Raw genomic sequence first — 15,732 nt, 5'->3', positions numbered from 1 at the left:
CTCCAACTGCTGCCCTTAGACGTCCAGCTCTCCAAAGACAGAAAATGTCTCTTCCAGCCTTGTCCATCACAATCCCCTACACCTCCAGGCAATGCTGCAACCCCCATGCAATCCCCAAGCAGTGGACAAAACAGCAGATAGAACTGAAACATATGGAGCTAAGAAACCAGTAAAAGATGCTTTGCAGAACACTGTAATCTTTTAGGTTGTCTTCTTCCTCCACCAGGAATCTTCCTACAAAAAGCATTTCATCCTTCACCACCACCCTCAACTACCTGAGGTCTCTCTCAACAAACACCACAGGACAGGTATTTGGTAAAGGAGATGTATATTTATTCACTTTACAAAGAGGGTGGTATTTAGTTGCAACAGCTCCATTTATAGACAAATATATTATTGTACATTATAGTGGTGAATGGCTCAAACCTTTACCTTGTTTTGCTCTTAAAAATGTGTTTGCACCACTTCAGCTTCCATTAGCTGAGCAAAGAGCTGTCCTTGTTCTGCCACTGAGAGATTAAAAATCTGTAATAAAGGTATAGCTGTGCGCTACGTATTCACAAGCGTTCACCTTCTCATTTTCCTGTGTTACTTTCCCCCACCCAGTTGAACACAGTCTATTCTCTGGGTTAGCACGGAAATTATATACAGCCTCCATTAAAAGAAAATTAGGAGCCAGTGATAGTTCTAATGTCCTTTTGAAGCACAAGAAAAGTCACAGATTCGTACATATAAAAGTCATGAGTTCAAATTTTTAAAAAAAGAAGAAGCCATTTTTAAGTCAGGTTGGCATTTAGATAGTGCCAAGGCGTAACTAAACGAATGGAGGATGGGGGGAAATAAAAGAATTCCAGTAGAGAATTTACATCTTACAAAAATATCTTTTTTTTTCCTTTTCATTTTTTTTTAAAAATGCAGCAGGATGCCCACTTGCTATTGCTAACTGAAGCATGGAAAGAAGGTACAGACCAGTTGACTTTGATCTTTGAATATTTGGAACAAATTCAATGTAAAGCTGAACCAAGTTTACCACACAAACAGCGGTGGCAGATTTGTTTCACTTGAGATACAAATGCATGTCCACATGACAAGCATAATCTGACCATGAGGTGGAAGAAATGTTTCTATAAGTAAGCGCAGGGAAACAGGGCGAGAGAAGGCTGCCATGGTTAAACATTCTGGATTCGGAAATGCACAGTGCCCCACATGTGCCTCTGCACACAGGCTGTGCACGAGTCTGCACTCCCTATATGCAAATATGGCACCTTTCTGCAAGATGATCCAGAATTAGAGAGGTTGGTGGCCCACTTGTTTAAACAGTTAAAATTATTCTTTTGTGCTGTTATTCTTCTTCACTTTCATTTTCTGGTTCCAAATCAGAATCACCGTTGATTTCCTTTTCAACAGTCATGTCCATGTCCTGTTCATCAGATTGCGCCTCTTTTTCTTCATCTTCATCCCAGTTTTCCTGAGGAAAAAATAAACAGGAATGTTTGAACCTTTGACAATCACATAATTTCTATTACATGCAAATGGGAGAAGATCTGATCCAACTCCACTTACATCAGAGTCTCTATCTGCAATCATCTCATCATCTGAGCCTTCCTCCTCTGAGGATTCTGCAAAGAGAAAACAATTCCTCAGTCAGAAAAACAAACTTTAAAATGTCATTGTGCAAACAAAGCCCAACTCCACATGCTGCTGAATCTCCAAACCATGTTCTTTCAATTCCAAAACTAATTCTACCTGATGGTTAGGTTGATCAACATTAAATAGGAACAAGTCACTTCCATTACGATTATGCAGTATGAAGTTGCAGTAGAAGTAAAGGTCAAATGGTAAGTGTACCTCCACACACACTGACATCCACTACCCTGGCATCCTGCTGATCCAAATATGAAAGTGTCTTGACTGTATCTACCTTAGCTGAAGGGCAGCTAACACTAGAAATTTGGGGTTGCCAGTTAAGCAGTATACTGAACTTCCCATTAACTGATTCCTTAAATTGTGAAGCAGGGATGGGAGGGAAGGAAAGAGAAGGAGGGGAAGGAAGAACAATCAACTACAAGATGCCTGCATCTTTAACCACTGATTTTCCCGCTATGGACTTGCCACAAAAGCTCTCTACTTGCAGACCGTACACTAACAGAGAAGCACTTGAACATGATGAACGGCCATCAATTACCAGCCCTCACATGAATTCAGGAGCTAAGCTACACATGGCATGCAACACTTACCATCCTCATACACCAACTTTGCAGTCTGATTAACGTCAGCTACATCCTGAGCTTTTTCTGATGCTGCAACCTGAATGGAATTTGCAGATTAGCCTTAGATGCAATCATATGTTCCAGCCTTTAAGGTCAACAAAACTCATAACAATTTAAATGGAAGTCTGCATCGAGTTTAACACAGATTAATTCATTTGTAGTGTTTGTTTAACAGCCAAACAAGGATGAAGGACAAAGTGAAATTTTAGAGGTATCTGCTCTGAAGCGGCCCAGTACCTCCTATTTATTCCCCTTTAAAACTCTCATGGATTAGCGGATGCATTCGGCAGGAAAAAGATACTAAACACTTTCGGTGGGCAGAGACTGACTAGACAGTCAATTAAGCGTACTGCTTTGAGCATTACCAGCAGAGCTGTACAGCGGCTCTGTTAAGTTCCCGATGACAGGTCCCATCAGGTGTAATCACAACAGGAGGTTAAGTCTGCAAACAATACTTCTACACATCCCATGTTATTCAGTTGGGACTCACCTGGGTGACAAGAATGTAGAGTCTTCCGTGAAGACGGGAAAGCTTTTGCAAAGTTTTTACTCTGCTCTCCATTAACTGGTATAGCATTCCCAGCTGAGGAATAAGGTCTGGCAACTTGGGAGAAGAGAAGGACAAAGAAAAATGAAGCTGCTAATCAACACATCAGAAATGTCTTCTTTTTAAATTTTAAGCTACTTTTGTACATTTGGGGCAAGCAATCCTTGCTCACATTATTGCAGACAGAAGGGAGAGCTGCAGGCTCACAGAAACCACTTGCAGCCTGATCAGTTAACATTTAGCCATGTTTAGAAACACAACTACTTTCAAAACATGGCAATTCTTATACTACTTTTCCTTTCCACAGCCACTGCTGTAAAGCAGGTACTGAAGCACTATTCGGAAAGTTGTGCAAATGGGAACCAAATATACACCAGTGTACAAATGCAGCCTCAGCAAAGTGTGCAAGTTGTGATGCGCAGCAATCCTATAAAAAATGGGAGAAAGGATCAACAGTGACAAAATGCCTTCTTCTTAACCAAGCAAGCGTGCTTTATCCATCACTTGTCAAGCAAGGCTGGACAGAAGCTACAACATTACTTACTACCCTGCCAACTTGGCACACTTCTACCCTATAAATCTAGTCATGCCCAAGACGGCCTTGAGATGAACATTACAACAACAAGGCAAATTTAGATCTACAAGATTTAGCAACACAGGCTAGATTACTCTTTGACAGTAATTTTGTTCCCTAACTCTCACAGGTATGACATAAGTTATCTTGGTTTGACTTCAGGATGACTATAATTATGTCACGAATGACTAAGACAAACAATTTAAACCAATGTGCAGCAATTTGGCAAAAGTGGCAGAAGTATAGCCTTCTGTACATTGATTTGGGCAATGCCATATGAGGAGAGCAGAAGACAGATTCCTGAAGGAAGAACACACATATATTTAAATATTTAAATCTAGTTTTAGTTACACGCATTAGCATTAATGCAAAATACTTACTGTGGAAAGGTAGGATGCATGTTGTCCTTGACCCCTCTCGCCAGGTTTAATTCTAAGAAGGCCTTAGCTTTCCTAGTTGCCTCCCTACACCCTCTGACAACAGCCTTATATTCTCCCCAAGTGGCCAGCCCCTCCTTCACCATCTGTAAACTCTTCTCTTCCACCTGAGCTTACCCAGCAGTTCCCTGTTTAACCACACAGGTCTCCTGGTTCCCTTCCTTGACTTCCTACGTGTCGGGATGCTCTGATCTTGTGCCCAGTAGAAAGAGTCCCTGAACACTAACCAACTATCTTGGGCCCCCTTACCTTCAAGCAGCCTTGCCCATGGGATTTCCCCTAGCAATTGCCTGAAAAGGCCAAAGTTTGCCCTGCTGAATTCCAGGGCTGCGATTCTGCTTGCTATTCTGTTCCTGCTGCACAGGATCCTGAACTCCATGGTCGCTGCAACCAAGGCGGCCCTCAACCTTTACTGCTTCAACCAGACCCTCTTTGTTCATGAGGATGAGGTCCACTTCTCCTAGTCGGCTCCTCCACCATTTGCATCAGAAAGTTATCGTCAAGGCACTGGAGGAACCTCCTAGACTGTGGCTGCCTGGCTGAGTAGTCCTTCCAGCAAACATCAGGGAAGTTAAAATCCCCCATGACAACCAGGGCCTGTGACTGTGAGGCTGCTCTCAGCTGTCCGTAGAAGGCCTCATCAACTTCCTCACCCTGATCTGGTGGCCTATAATAGACGCCCACAATAGTATCACCCTTGCCAGCCTGCCCCTTAATTTTCACCCATAGACTCTCGACTCGCCCCTCATCCGTGCCTGAACAATACTCGATATATTGTATTTGCTCTCTCACGTAAAGAGCAACTCCACCACCACGCCTGGCTGGCCTGTCTTTTCTGAGAAGGACATAGCCACCCATGACCACATTCCAGTCATGTGAGCTGTCCCGCCATGTCTCCGTAACTGCCACCAGGTCATAATCTCTGCCCGAACACAGGATTCTAACTCCTCCTGCTTATTCCCCATGCTGCACACATTGGTGTACGGGCATTTCAGAGAGCGAGGTGAGCACACTGATTCCACCTCATGGGTATGGGAGGCCTCCCAGCCTTCATGAACTCTAGAGTGATGCCCTACTGATGCAAGCCCAGCTACAGTCCCATCCCCCTTCAACTCTAGTTTAAAGCTCTCCAAATGAGCCCTGCGAACTCCTGCCCCAGGATCCTTTTGCCCCTGCGAGATAAACCTTTCCCATGTATCACTGTTTGGACTGGTGTCTTGTAAAACCAGCCGTTATCAAAGAACCCAAAGCTCTGCCTGTAGCACCAGTCCTGTAGCCAATTGTTTACAAACTGAATTTTTCTATTCCATCCCATATCATCAGCCAAAACTGGAAGGAGGGAAGAGATAATCACTTGAGCCCCAGACTCTTTTACCATCCGTCCCAAGGCCTTGAAATCTTTTTTCATTCCCCTCAGACTGCGGGACGCAGCTTCCTCCTCATCTGTCTGGAAGATCAGCAGTGGGTAGTAGTCTGTTGGGTGCACCAGGTTGTGGAGCGTCCTGGTGATGTCCCTGATCCAAGCTCCAGGTAGACTGCACACTTCCCTACAATGAGGGTCAGCTCTGCACATTGGGCCCTCTGTCCCTCTCAGAAGCAAATTGCCTGCTACAATTACCTTTCTTTCTTTCTTTCTTATTTGAGGCAGTCTTGAGGTTTGGGGTCAACTGCCCCTTTCTATGTGACCTCGTAGGTGGGCCTTGCACCACATCCTCACCTACCTCCTCTTCAACATCCAGGGCCTCAAACCTATTATGGAGGGGCACCTGGGGAAGCAAAGCAGGTAGGGAGGGGGATTGCCCAAGGCCCCGAACTGGAACTAACTTCCAACCCTCGTCATCTTTTCTGTTCCCTACCTCTGCCCAACAGCGACAGGGCAGGGGCTGTCTCAGGTCTTCTCCCTCTGCCCAAAAGGGCAAGAGGTTCATCACCTTTTGGGGGGTATCCCGCTGGAGCGTCTCTGAGTAGCACACCTACGCATTCAGATGTGGACTGTAGCGTGACAGCTCCATCCACCCCGGGCTGCAGCCACAACACGTGCTGACTCCTGCTTGGTGCCACCTGCACACCCTGGCAGGCCCGTGTGGCAAGGTCCTGTCCCCTCAGCTGGGCCGGCCGGCCAGACCTAGTCCCGTGCCAAGTGGCCACAGGGTGTTCGGCCATGCGGAGGCAGGTGCCACCAGTCTGGGAGCCTGGGCTGTACCTGCTCAGCTTGTACTGAGGTCGGTATGAAAGAAGAAGATCAGGAAAGGCGTAGGAGTGCAAGGATGAAAATCAGCCTTGGCACTAACTTTTCCAGCGCTTCTCCACATTTTTGTACTAATTACTTTCATTTTACATGCAAGCTGATTCACTCAGGACTGGTTAGCTCTGATATAGATGACAGGAGCCTGAACTTTCCTGTGCCACCTGACGTTCCATACTGCAGTAAAAGACGTGTAAGACACAGGGGCTCAGGAACTACAGCCTGAGATTGCCAGGGTAGCAGTTTAGCATTAATGGAAACAGTCCTGGAATGCGAAGTTGACTTTTTGGCGTGATTACACTGGCTTCATTTCACCGAGCACACTGGCATTTAAAAAATATTATCTCTCAAAGGTATTCACTGGATTAGGAAAAGAGCAAATTATTGTTAATTATGTCATCCTGAAAACACAATCAGACTTAAATTTCTGTATCTTCTATTTAATCAAAGTGTACAAACAGCAATAGAAGTGTCCTTCTCATTAAACTGAGAAGCCTCTCTGCATTTCACAGCCACTAGCATTTAAGTATACATTGAAACATTTAACGATATGAAACTGTAACATGTAATAGGCAAAATAAAACTTAATATTCTTAATGCAGTATGTTTCCTAGTTGCATATCACCTGAACATAAGATGTGTCTGTCTACTGATCTCACTAGTTCTGTGATCTGCCTCCAGCACACCGTTGCTACACAATGCTTGGGAAAGAGATAAAACCCAGCAGTGCTGTAATACAATAAATAATTGCTACAGCATCATAAAGTGAAAAGAGATCAGTCTTTTCTGACCCCTGCAAGATATTAAATTTCATGCATTTATTCTTTTCCAAGATACTGGACAAACTCAGACTCAATGATCTCACAGAAAGAAAGAAAATCCCTTTTGAATACTGGTTTGCTAAGGATAATGAAGTGGAAATACAAACCACCTAATCTGCAATGTGTAGCTTCAGACCTGATCCAACTTTTCTGAAAGTTCACAGGTATTTTTACTCTGAACAGCATCAATTTGAGGCTCATCATGAGTGTATAACATTTAGGAAAACATAGCTGGGGATAAAAAAACCAGAGCTTTAGCTGAAATGAAGAGACAAAAATCAGAGATCAGGGTTCCATTTGCAGACAAGAGAATCATAAAAATGTTGGTTGGAAGTCATCTAGTCCAACAGATTCTAAGATGATGTGCACCGTGCCCTTTCTGCAGACAGGAATGGGGTTGATGAGTTCCCCAGGTCCTCCACTTTCTTGCCTTTCCAAAAATCTGGCATAACACTTGTTATTTTCAGTCATTGTGAATTTGCTGGCCTCCTTTCCAATTACCATAAGTTGTCATAGACATCATAGACAGCCCCACAAGCACATCAGCCTGCTTTTTCAGGACACTTGGGTCCATCCAGCTCTATGGATTTGAATACATGCACCTTCTGTAAGGCAGTCCCTGACTTGTTGCTTCTCTGATGTTGGCCTCACTTCTCACTTCCAAGCTGTACTCACACGCACATAGGTCTTGGACCAGGCTTTGTACTCAGGTTAAAAAAAAATCCATCACTTTTGCCTGTTCCTTTTACCAGTGGACAAATACTTCCACTGAACTTCCTTGTACTACTGGAGTACCTTCTTGTTGGCTTTCACATTTGCTAGTCTTTCATCTCCAGCTGGGATTTGATATGATTTTGGATTAATTACTTAGGTCAATGTTTTAAAAAATGCCCACTATTTTGGCTTCATAATTTGACTTGAAGGCAAGACCTGACACAAGATTAGGATATCATTCAACTTGGGGGATCTATGTAGGGAATCTAAGCCCTCAAAACAGTCAACAGACAGTGAGGTTGGAACTCATGGAAGTGGTGTGAAAATCCCCAATGACATTGCTAGCTGGCCAACCAAAAATTCAGGCAGACTTATCAGATACAAAGGTGTGCTTTATAGCACCTCCTGACTATGATTTCTGTGAAAGGAAATAACTCCTATCTAGGGTCTCACTAGGGTGTCATTTCAAAACTACATCTGAGCACTCCAACATTTCCAAAAGACTTTGCAGCCAAATGTTTATAATTTGGGTGCTACAACACCACATATTGTTCAACAAGGTCCTAATGTTCTTCAAGGCTGAGGAAATTAAGATCAAAAGCCTTGCTCAGGATCATGGAGCAGGTCAACAGCCAAGCCAGACACAGACCTTCGTTTTCTTCCCAGCTCAGTCAATGACACCGGACTGCATTGCATTGTACAATTGTATGCAAAACAGAGAGCACAACATATTATTGCAAAAGGACGAATTGCTAAGAAAGCAAACAGATAAATTCTTGCACACTAAGGACACAGTGTAAAGTGAGACCACGTACTCTGTAGCTCTTCATGGAGACACGGTCAGAAAAAAAAAAAAAAAGGCAATTAGGACCCTGGAGCAATGTAAATCTGTGATATACCATGTACACATGTAATATTACAAACAATATCAAGACTAAGGAGGAGTCAGATCCTAGTCAGTCAGACAGAGGATGCTAACAAGCATCAAGAGGTACTTGAATTTTATTCAGTGCGTTAAATGGATCTCAGGAGGGGTCTATGAGTCAGATCCTCTTTCAGGGGAATCTCACATGAGAATCTGAAAGCTGCCAGCACCAGCGCCACAACAAAAATTGTACAGTACAGAGAGAGTAACACATGTATGGAGAGCTCAAACAGAGTGATGTCAATCAAGCAGCAACTGAGGAGAGAGGTGACAGCAGCGCACACAGAAATGCTCTAGTGAGTCATGTCAGGAGAAAGGGAGCAGAGTAAGCTGTTAACTCATTGCACAGACATTCACTCGCTCCTCATAAAACCAACACACAGCTGTAACAGTTGTCACAACTCAAAGCCTCCTCCCAGAGTAATGACAATTATTCATACTTCCAAACATTACATCTGGGAGACAAATAATACTAACAAACAAGCTGTCTTTTGTAATTCATGGCATTAAAACTACCTAGTCAGAGAAGGACTAGATCTTTATAACAGTACCTAATATTAAAAATAATAAAAAGCATTTGTTAAGAAGACACTCTGTTGGGAATTACCTGGCTAAAGGTGTTTTCGTCTCAAATTGAAAATGTATCAGAACAAAATTTTTGATAGAAATATACCAATCTGTATTGTACTTCCATCTCAAAAAAGTGGAATTTCTGTTAGCAGAAAGAGGGATCGATACTCACCTCACTGCAAACACCATTTGAATGGGAAAATCCCAGCTATGAGCCAGACAGAACAGTATCTCAAGGCTGATACTCACGGGGAAGAGAGTGGTCTGGGCTGTGGGTCTATGGTGTGAGCAAGGATATATGCCAGGCTGCTCTGCAGGACGGGAGAGAAAGGCCTGACAAGGAAACACACACCTAACACTTGAAAAGGTGTTGTCTTCATTACAATGTACAACAATTAAAGGTAAAAAATGAATTAATGACAAACCAAAACTTTCCTAAGATATTCTTTTATGAACCTAATTCTTTCAAAGCCTAAAGCAGCTTTTAGCTATAGAAAATACTGGGGTAAGAAAGCAGGATATAATCTAAGATGTAGAAAAGCAGATAATCCAGCATCAACTTAATGCGAAGTTTTTCGAAAAGCCTGTTCCACTCCTGGAAACACAATATTAGACTGAGAAAGATCTGATCTAGCCTGTGTTCCCAATAACTCACAAAGCCAAATCTCATCTTCCACATTTGGTCCAATTCCCATGCTTGGCCCACTCTCCAAGTCCACATGAGAAAACAGGGCAAGCCACATTGCTCATCAACACAATCCTACCACTTGTGTGCTTGGATCCATCACAGGATGCTGGCAGCCTGCAGAACATAATGCAGAAGGCTAAATGCCCTCCAAAATTGCTGGATGCATTTCAGTTTGAATGCCATGTGTGAGATCTCTATACTACACACCAGAAATGAGAAAGGAAAGAGCAGAAAGGAAGGATACCTAATTTGGCAGGTTGCAAGTGGACACATCTCCACTGATTCAGTCAGGAACAATGAATGAATGAATTTCCAAAGACCACTTGAGATTTGAAGAAACTGCATGTAACACAAGGACATGAAAGTTTTCAATACCAGCACTCTGTGCTGTGAAGATTCAACTTCTGCTGAAGAATCATGCTGAACTTGAGAGCTGATAATGACGAGTGAAAAAGAGCTAAAGAATAAAAAGAGAGCTCCACAGACTTCAAAATGTCATTCTTTATAACTGTATGCCTGCACCACTGGTGTTGCTTGTCTTCCCAGATCAGGGCTTTCCTGCCACTTGTCCTACTTGATGAAACCTGGATTGATCTGGCACTTATATCAACAGCTTCTGAGAGAGATGAATGTCAATAGCTGTTATAATGAGTAGAGATCCAGGGTAATCTTACAGTCTTTACAGTAGCAGAGACTCTGCACAGAATGTTTAGGATTGGTCTCCTAATTTTAATTACTGAGTTGTATTTGTTATTTTGATGAGGGAAACAAAGAGTCCCTGTGCAAGGAGAAAGAGGAGTACAAAAGGGAGCAATAGGGACACAGGGCTAGCTAGTGGTCCCAAGTCTGACCTAACCCTCCCTATGCTATAAAATTATCACCTGAAGTCTACCATCTTTTCAGGCAAGGCAACAGCAAAGGCTATGAGCAGTGCTAGGAAAAGAACATGCCAAAAGGTCAAGTCAGTGTATTCAGCTACTAGGAAAATATTCTATCCATGTCAACATACTGACTAGTCCTGGCAATCTGTATTTACACTTGGCAAGAGTCCAGCACTAGCACTGATAGTTTGTTGAAGGGATTACACTCGCTTTATCAAGATAAATGGATAATAATACTACTACTAAAATATGGAATTGTTACAAGCTTATCTTCCAGCCTCCTCCAGTCTGTCTGAAGGCACAAAACAGCTCCAACCTCTGTGGTGGTGGTGGTGCAGAGTGCTATACTCTCTCTAAGAATCAAACATTTTGGAATCTCTATAAATGTCTGACGAGGGTTTTGATTGCGGGGTGACAACAAAAACCCTGGCAGATGTATTGTTAACCTCCTCTCCCCACCACTTCCCCCTTTAGCTCCTCCCTCTCCCCTCTTCCCACTAAGGACAGGCGATCGGGAGGGACAGAAGGACAGAGAGAAGAGAGTTGGAAAAAATTAAAGATGTTTTACTAATGCTACTGATAAGAATAGAGAAAATAATACAAAATATACAAAACCAATCTTGAAAGGCTCAGCAACTGCAGAGCCGGCACCCAAAGTCCTGGCTTAGACTCTGCAGCCAACCGGAGCTGGATTCAGTCTCCCACTAGGCCTCGGTTCGCAGGGACGACTAGCAAAGTCCTCTCCTAATGTCGGCCATAAGCAGAGGGGAAAAGGCAAAAAGGGACGAGATCCTCGTGATCTCCCACTTTTATATGAAGTATTCACGTGAATGGAATGTTATACACAGTTGGTCAGTTTCTTGGTCACCGGTTTCTCGTTGCCCCTCTTGCGAGATGTCCATCCGTGCTTATCAATAAGTTTGCATTCCATTGCTAGGTTTACCACAACATGTCTGGTTCTTCAGGAAAATGCAGCCAATATGAAGGCTTTAGCTGACAGGCAAAATCACTAAAAGAGAAACTTGTTTTTAACAAAACCAGGACAATGTCATGCTTTGTACAATATTCAAAATTAGGGCAGGTTCTCTTCATGCAAACGAATATCTCTGTTCCTATTTCCCAATGAACTCTGGAAGATATTTTAAGACATCATACCTGCTCTGGGCAACAGATTACCCTGATCAGTGAAGTGACCCCACCTGTTGTTCTGTTTTATCAGACTAAAGCCATAAAATCTCTCATTACAAAATTTCCTTTTAGCACTTAAAGAGCTGAAGGTTGGGACCCCAACTACAGCTGTTTGATGAAGAAGCAGCACTCACAGAGAACAAAAATATGAGCAATATAAATAATGTGATGAAAAAAGTTCTTCAAGGGTCAGAGCAAGCATTCAGCAGGACAACGGCTCAGAAATGAAGAAGTCTGACACTGCCACACACAACTGCGACACAGGACTGCTGGGCTCTGAATACAGAGTTGTGAACAGTCCCTTAGCATGCTGATCTAATCAGCTATCTCTAAGACAGCAGAAAAGATCTCATAAAAATCCTTATTATTTGATCAAGTCCTCCAGATTTTTGACCTGAAAGTTGTTGCTGAAGTGCAAAGCATTAAATTACATATGGCTAAATCATGTCATATATTAGAGTAACTTATTTGTTGCTCTAGCACAGGGGTGTCAAATTCATTTTCACTGGGGGCCACATCACCATCGCAGTTGCCTTCAAAGGGCTGAATGTAATTTGGATTAGGATTCAGCCTGTGGGCCTCGTGCTTGCCATTCAGTTATGTGCATTTTTCTCCTTTATCACCGACACTGTCTTATAACACAAAAGACATACTGGTTTTTGTCCTTGAAACACAAACACATATTTGCATCCCATCTATCATTAAATTTCCTTCCTTCTGCATCAGTCTTTCTCTTACTGGACATTTTGGGATTCAAATTGTTCCACCAAAGATGGTGTGGGGAATTACAGGATCACAGAATGTCAGGGATTGGAAGGGACCTCGAAAGATCATCCAGTCCAATCCCCCCGCTGGAGCAGGAACACCCGGATGAGGTTACACAGGAAGGTGTCCAGGTGGGTTTTGAATGTCTCCAGAGAAGGAGACTCCACAACCCCCCTGGGCAGCCTGTTCCAGTGCTCTGGCACCCTCACCGTAAAAAAGTTTCTTCTCATATTTAAGTGGAACCTTTTGTGTTCCAGTTTGTACCCATTGCCCCTTGTCCTATCACTGGTTGTCACCGAGAAGAGCCTGGCTCCATCCTCGTGACACTCACCCTTTACATATTATAAACATTTATGAGGTCACCTCTCAGTCTCCTCCAAGCTAAAGAGACCCAGCTCCCTCAGCCTTTCCTCATAAGGGAGATGCTCCGCTCCCTTCATCATCTTTGTTGCCCTGCGCTGGACTCTCTCCAGCAGTTCCCTGTCCTTCTGGAACTGAGGGGCCCAGAACTGGGCACAATATTCCAGATGTGGTCTCACCAGGGCAGAGTAGAGGGGGAGAAGGATCTCTCTCCAGACTTACCTGCCACACAGTGGATACAAAAACAGATAGATGTAAAAATACTTCATAAATGCAGTCATCGATTCCACCTATTTCAAAGCACATTAGGAAAGCAAAACACATCTAAAACAGAGCTGCACTCCTGGCTGATGATTGCAGACTTGACTGAAAGACTCCTAAACTCTACGGACAGATTCATAATCAAGAGGGCTTGAAATGGACACATGAAAGACCTGATGCTACCTCATTGAAGACACACAGCATAAGATACCCATTTTCCTATACATTAGAAACCTCATGTTCCACTTAACTGATGCCACGCACACTTGAGGACACTCTTCCCGTTGCCAGCCTCTTTAAGTGTTTTACACACACTGATGAATTCAGCCTTACAGCATCCACACTTGACAGGTTATAATCTACAGAAGAAAGCAACAAGTGTGTTTTCAGCACCTATTTGATCTTTTAAAATCAGATTGCTTTTATTCAGATTGTACCTGTTTCCTGTGAATATCACTATAAACACATTTACTACTACAAATAGTCATGGATGAGCAATTGTGAAAGAAACAGCAAAGTATTCATAAAAAAGCCCTCTTTGATCTCTCTGTTTTGCAGAAAAATGAATACCACAGAAAAAAACTAGTTTCTAAATACTAGAAATATTGAAATAAATCAAGGAGGAAACCCAAAAACCTTTCCTACATTATTTTCTGAGTTATGCTGTTTCATTTCTAGTCAGCTGGACACTGATAAGCACCTGTGTATTATGCTGTACTTACTATATAGACCGGCAGCCACGTTACCTCTACAAAAGTAAATAACATCATTTCATCACACTATGTCTTTAGTGCAGTGCTAATTAAGACGTCCCCCTTCACACCTGAGCTCCAAGATTAACCTACTTTGGATGGGAAACCTCATGGCAAATCAACACTTGAGTTACTGTCACTCTCACCCTCGTTTCTCCAGAACTTTTGGGGCTCACACCTTCTTGACAGCACATGGGACTGCAAATAAATGGAGTGGCTCAGATCCTCTGCCAGATGAATGTGAAGAGGAAAAATATTCACTGTAATTTTGAATATAGAGACAGGATACTGGGGGTGACACTATGGCTTGCTATCTCAATGTAAGAAAAAGGAAAATTAACTACTTTCATTTAATTTGAGAGTGTTTCAGGGGCTTCCTAGAATCATTTCCAGCTAGCAATACAGTACTTAGCAAATCTCTTTCAAAGAGAGCATTTTGAGAATATGCTACTAAAGCAACACTATAATATCAGTAAGATGTTAATGATCCTGTTAACATAAGTTTAATGCAAATATAAATGAAGGAATGGTGTTGCTGATATGGATCAGACATCCTACTGTCTTGATGCAACATCATTAAGGCACAAACGCGAGCAGTAGGTAAGACAGAAAAGGCAAGCTTTGCACAGCACTTCTTTGGAGCCTTCTCCAAGGCAACTATGTCCAGTACCCATCCTGCCAGACCACAAGGAAGGTGAGCAGGGCGAGACACTGGAGTGCTGCCAGAATGCAGCAATTATAACAGCAGAATGAAACCCATGTTAACCGCATCTCCTGATTTCTGCTAATGTCAGCCTAGGTCTTCTGTAAGTTCAGAGTGATTTGCCAGTCAAAGTGTTGAGATGTTACTTTGACCTCATCTAATCTTAGGTCAGCCTGACAGTCTGCCAAAGTGAAGAACCTTAAGATAAAACACTATTTCTTCCGCCTGCCTTTTATATAAGCTAATGCAGAAACTGGAAATAGCACCCAGTTCTCCCTTCACTCAGTTTTCTGATTCTTAATGGAGCAAACAAAGAACTAGGAACTTCAGCAGCAAGCGACCTTTGGAACAACGGTTGTCTCTAAGACTTTTCAATTTATACACCCCGAAACGAACACACTACAAAAATAATTTCTCTCTCACTTTCACACATATTTGAAGCCAAATTCCAAAGTGCAAGTACATATCAATAATTTCATTCAGAAATCAGAAGCTGGAAACTGAGGTGTGTGGTCAGAGCCAGCTAAACACAGCTCAGAGAAGAGCTGGAGGGCGTTTCTTGGGAGCAGAAAGGGAACAAAGTGGTGGACCACTTGGCTCTCCAGTCAGGGGAGGACAGTAGGTAAAGATGAAGAGACGACACTTCTTCCTCTAGGAAGGAGACTAGAGAAAGAAGGAGAAAAGTCATCATTCCAACAACACAGAAATAGCTTTCTGCTATCAGCATGTTCATACAGAAACTCTCAATGATAATTGAAACTTTTTCTCCAAATGGTTGTGAAGACAACTGGGATCACCTGTGTAAGGTCATGAAATTAATTATGGTGTAAGAAAGGAACGAAAATAACCAGCTTTTCACACACAGATCCCTCCTGGATGGAGAGAGGGGAGTGGATGAAACAAAGCATTTAATTAATTCAAAATTTTTAGGCATGGTGGGAAAAATGCAGTTTTCACTTAGAACACAAATACTGTTATTTGGTAATATTCAACTTCTACAACATGAGGTCTGTAGATCCAGTGTGGGAGAC

General features: G+C 42.7%; 1 protein-coding gene across 1 annotated transcript; it reads right to left on the bottom strand.

The window, feature by feature from the left end:
• Nucleotides 1-311: 311 nt before the first annotated feature.
• LOC309437826 (WD repeat-containing protein 43-like) lies at nt 312-3,789 on the bottom strand. Its single transcript, XM_082048574.1, has 5 exons — nt 3,772-3,789; nt 2,761-2,874; nt 2,238-2,307; nt 1,564-1,619; nt 312-1,468 (listed from the first exon to the last, which is right to left on the bottom strand). The coding sequence occupies exons 2-5, from the start codon at nt 2,845-2,847 to the stop codon at nt 1,343-1,345; spliced, it is 339 nt and encodes a 112-aa protein (XP_081904700.1). The 5' UTR covers nt 2,848-2,874; nt 3,772-3,789; the 3' UTR covers nt 312-1,342.
• Between the last annotated feature and the right edge of the window lie 11,943 nt (nt 3,790-15,732).

The sequence above is a fragment of the Streptopelia decaocto genome (genome assembly GCF_964273445.1).
Source record: "Streptopelia decaocto genome assembly, chromosome: 3".
In the NCBI taxonomy this organism is placed as follows: domain Eukaryota; kingdom Metazoa; phylum Chordata; class Aves; order Columbiformes; family Columbidae; genus Streptopelia; species Streptopelia decaocto.
The sequence above is the reverse complement of the archived record's forward strand: the minus strand, read 5'-3'. Positions and strand labels throughout refer to the sequence as shown.

What these genes read in the sequence shown, in the direction of transcription:
- LOC309437826 (XM_082048574.1), bottom strand. Translation starts at nt 2,847, where the DNA reads ATGCTATACCAGTTAATGGAGAGCAGAGTAAAAACTTTGCAAAAGCTT. An exon ending in AAAGTTGGTGTATGAGGATG is followed by an intron (nt 1,620 to 2,237) that starts GTAAGTGTTGCA and finishes TTCTCTTTGCAG; the next exon opens with AATCCTCAGAGGAGGAAGGC. An exon ending in TTGCAGATAGAGACTCTGAT is followed by an intron (nt 1,469 to 1,563) that starts GTAAGTGGAGTT and finishes TTTTTTCCTCAG; the next exon opens with GAAAACTGGGATGAAGATGA.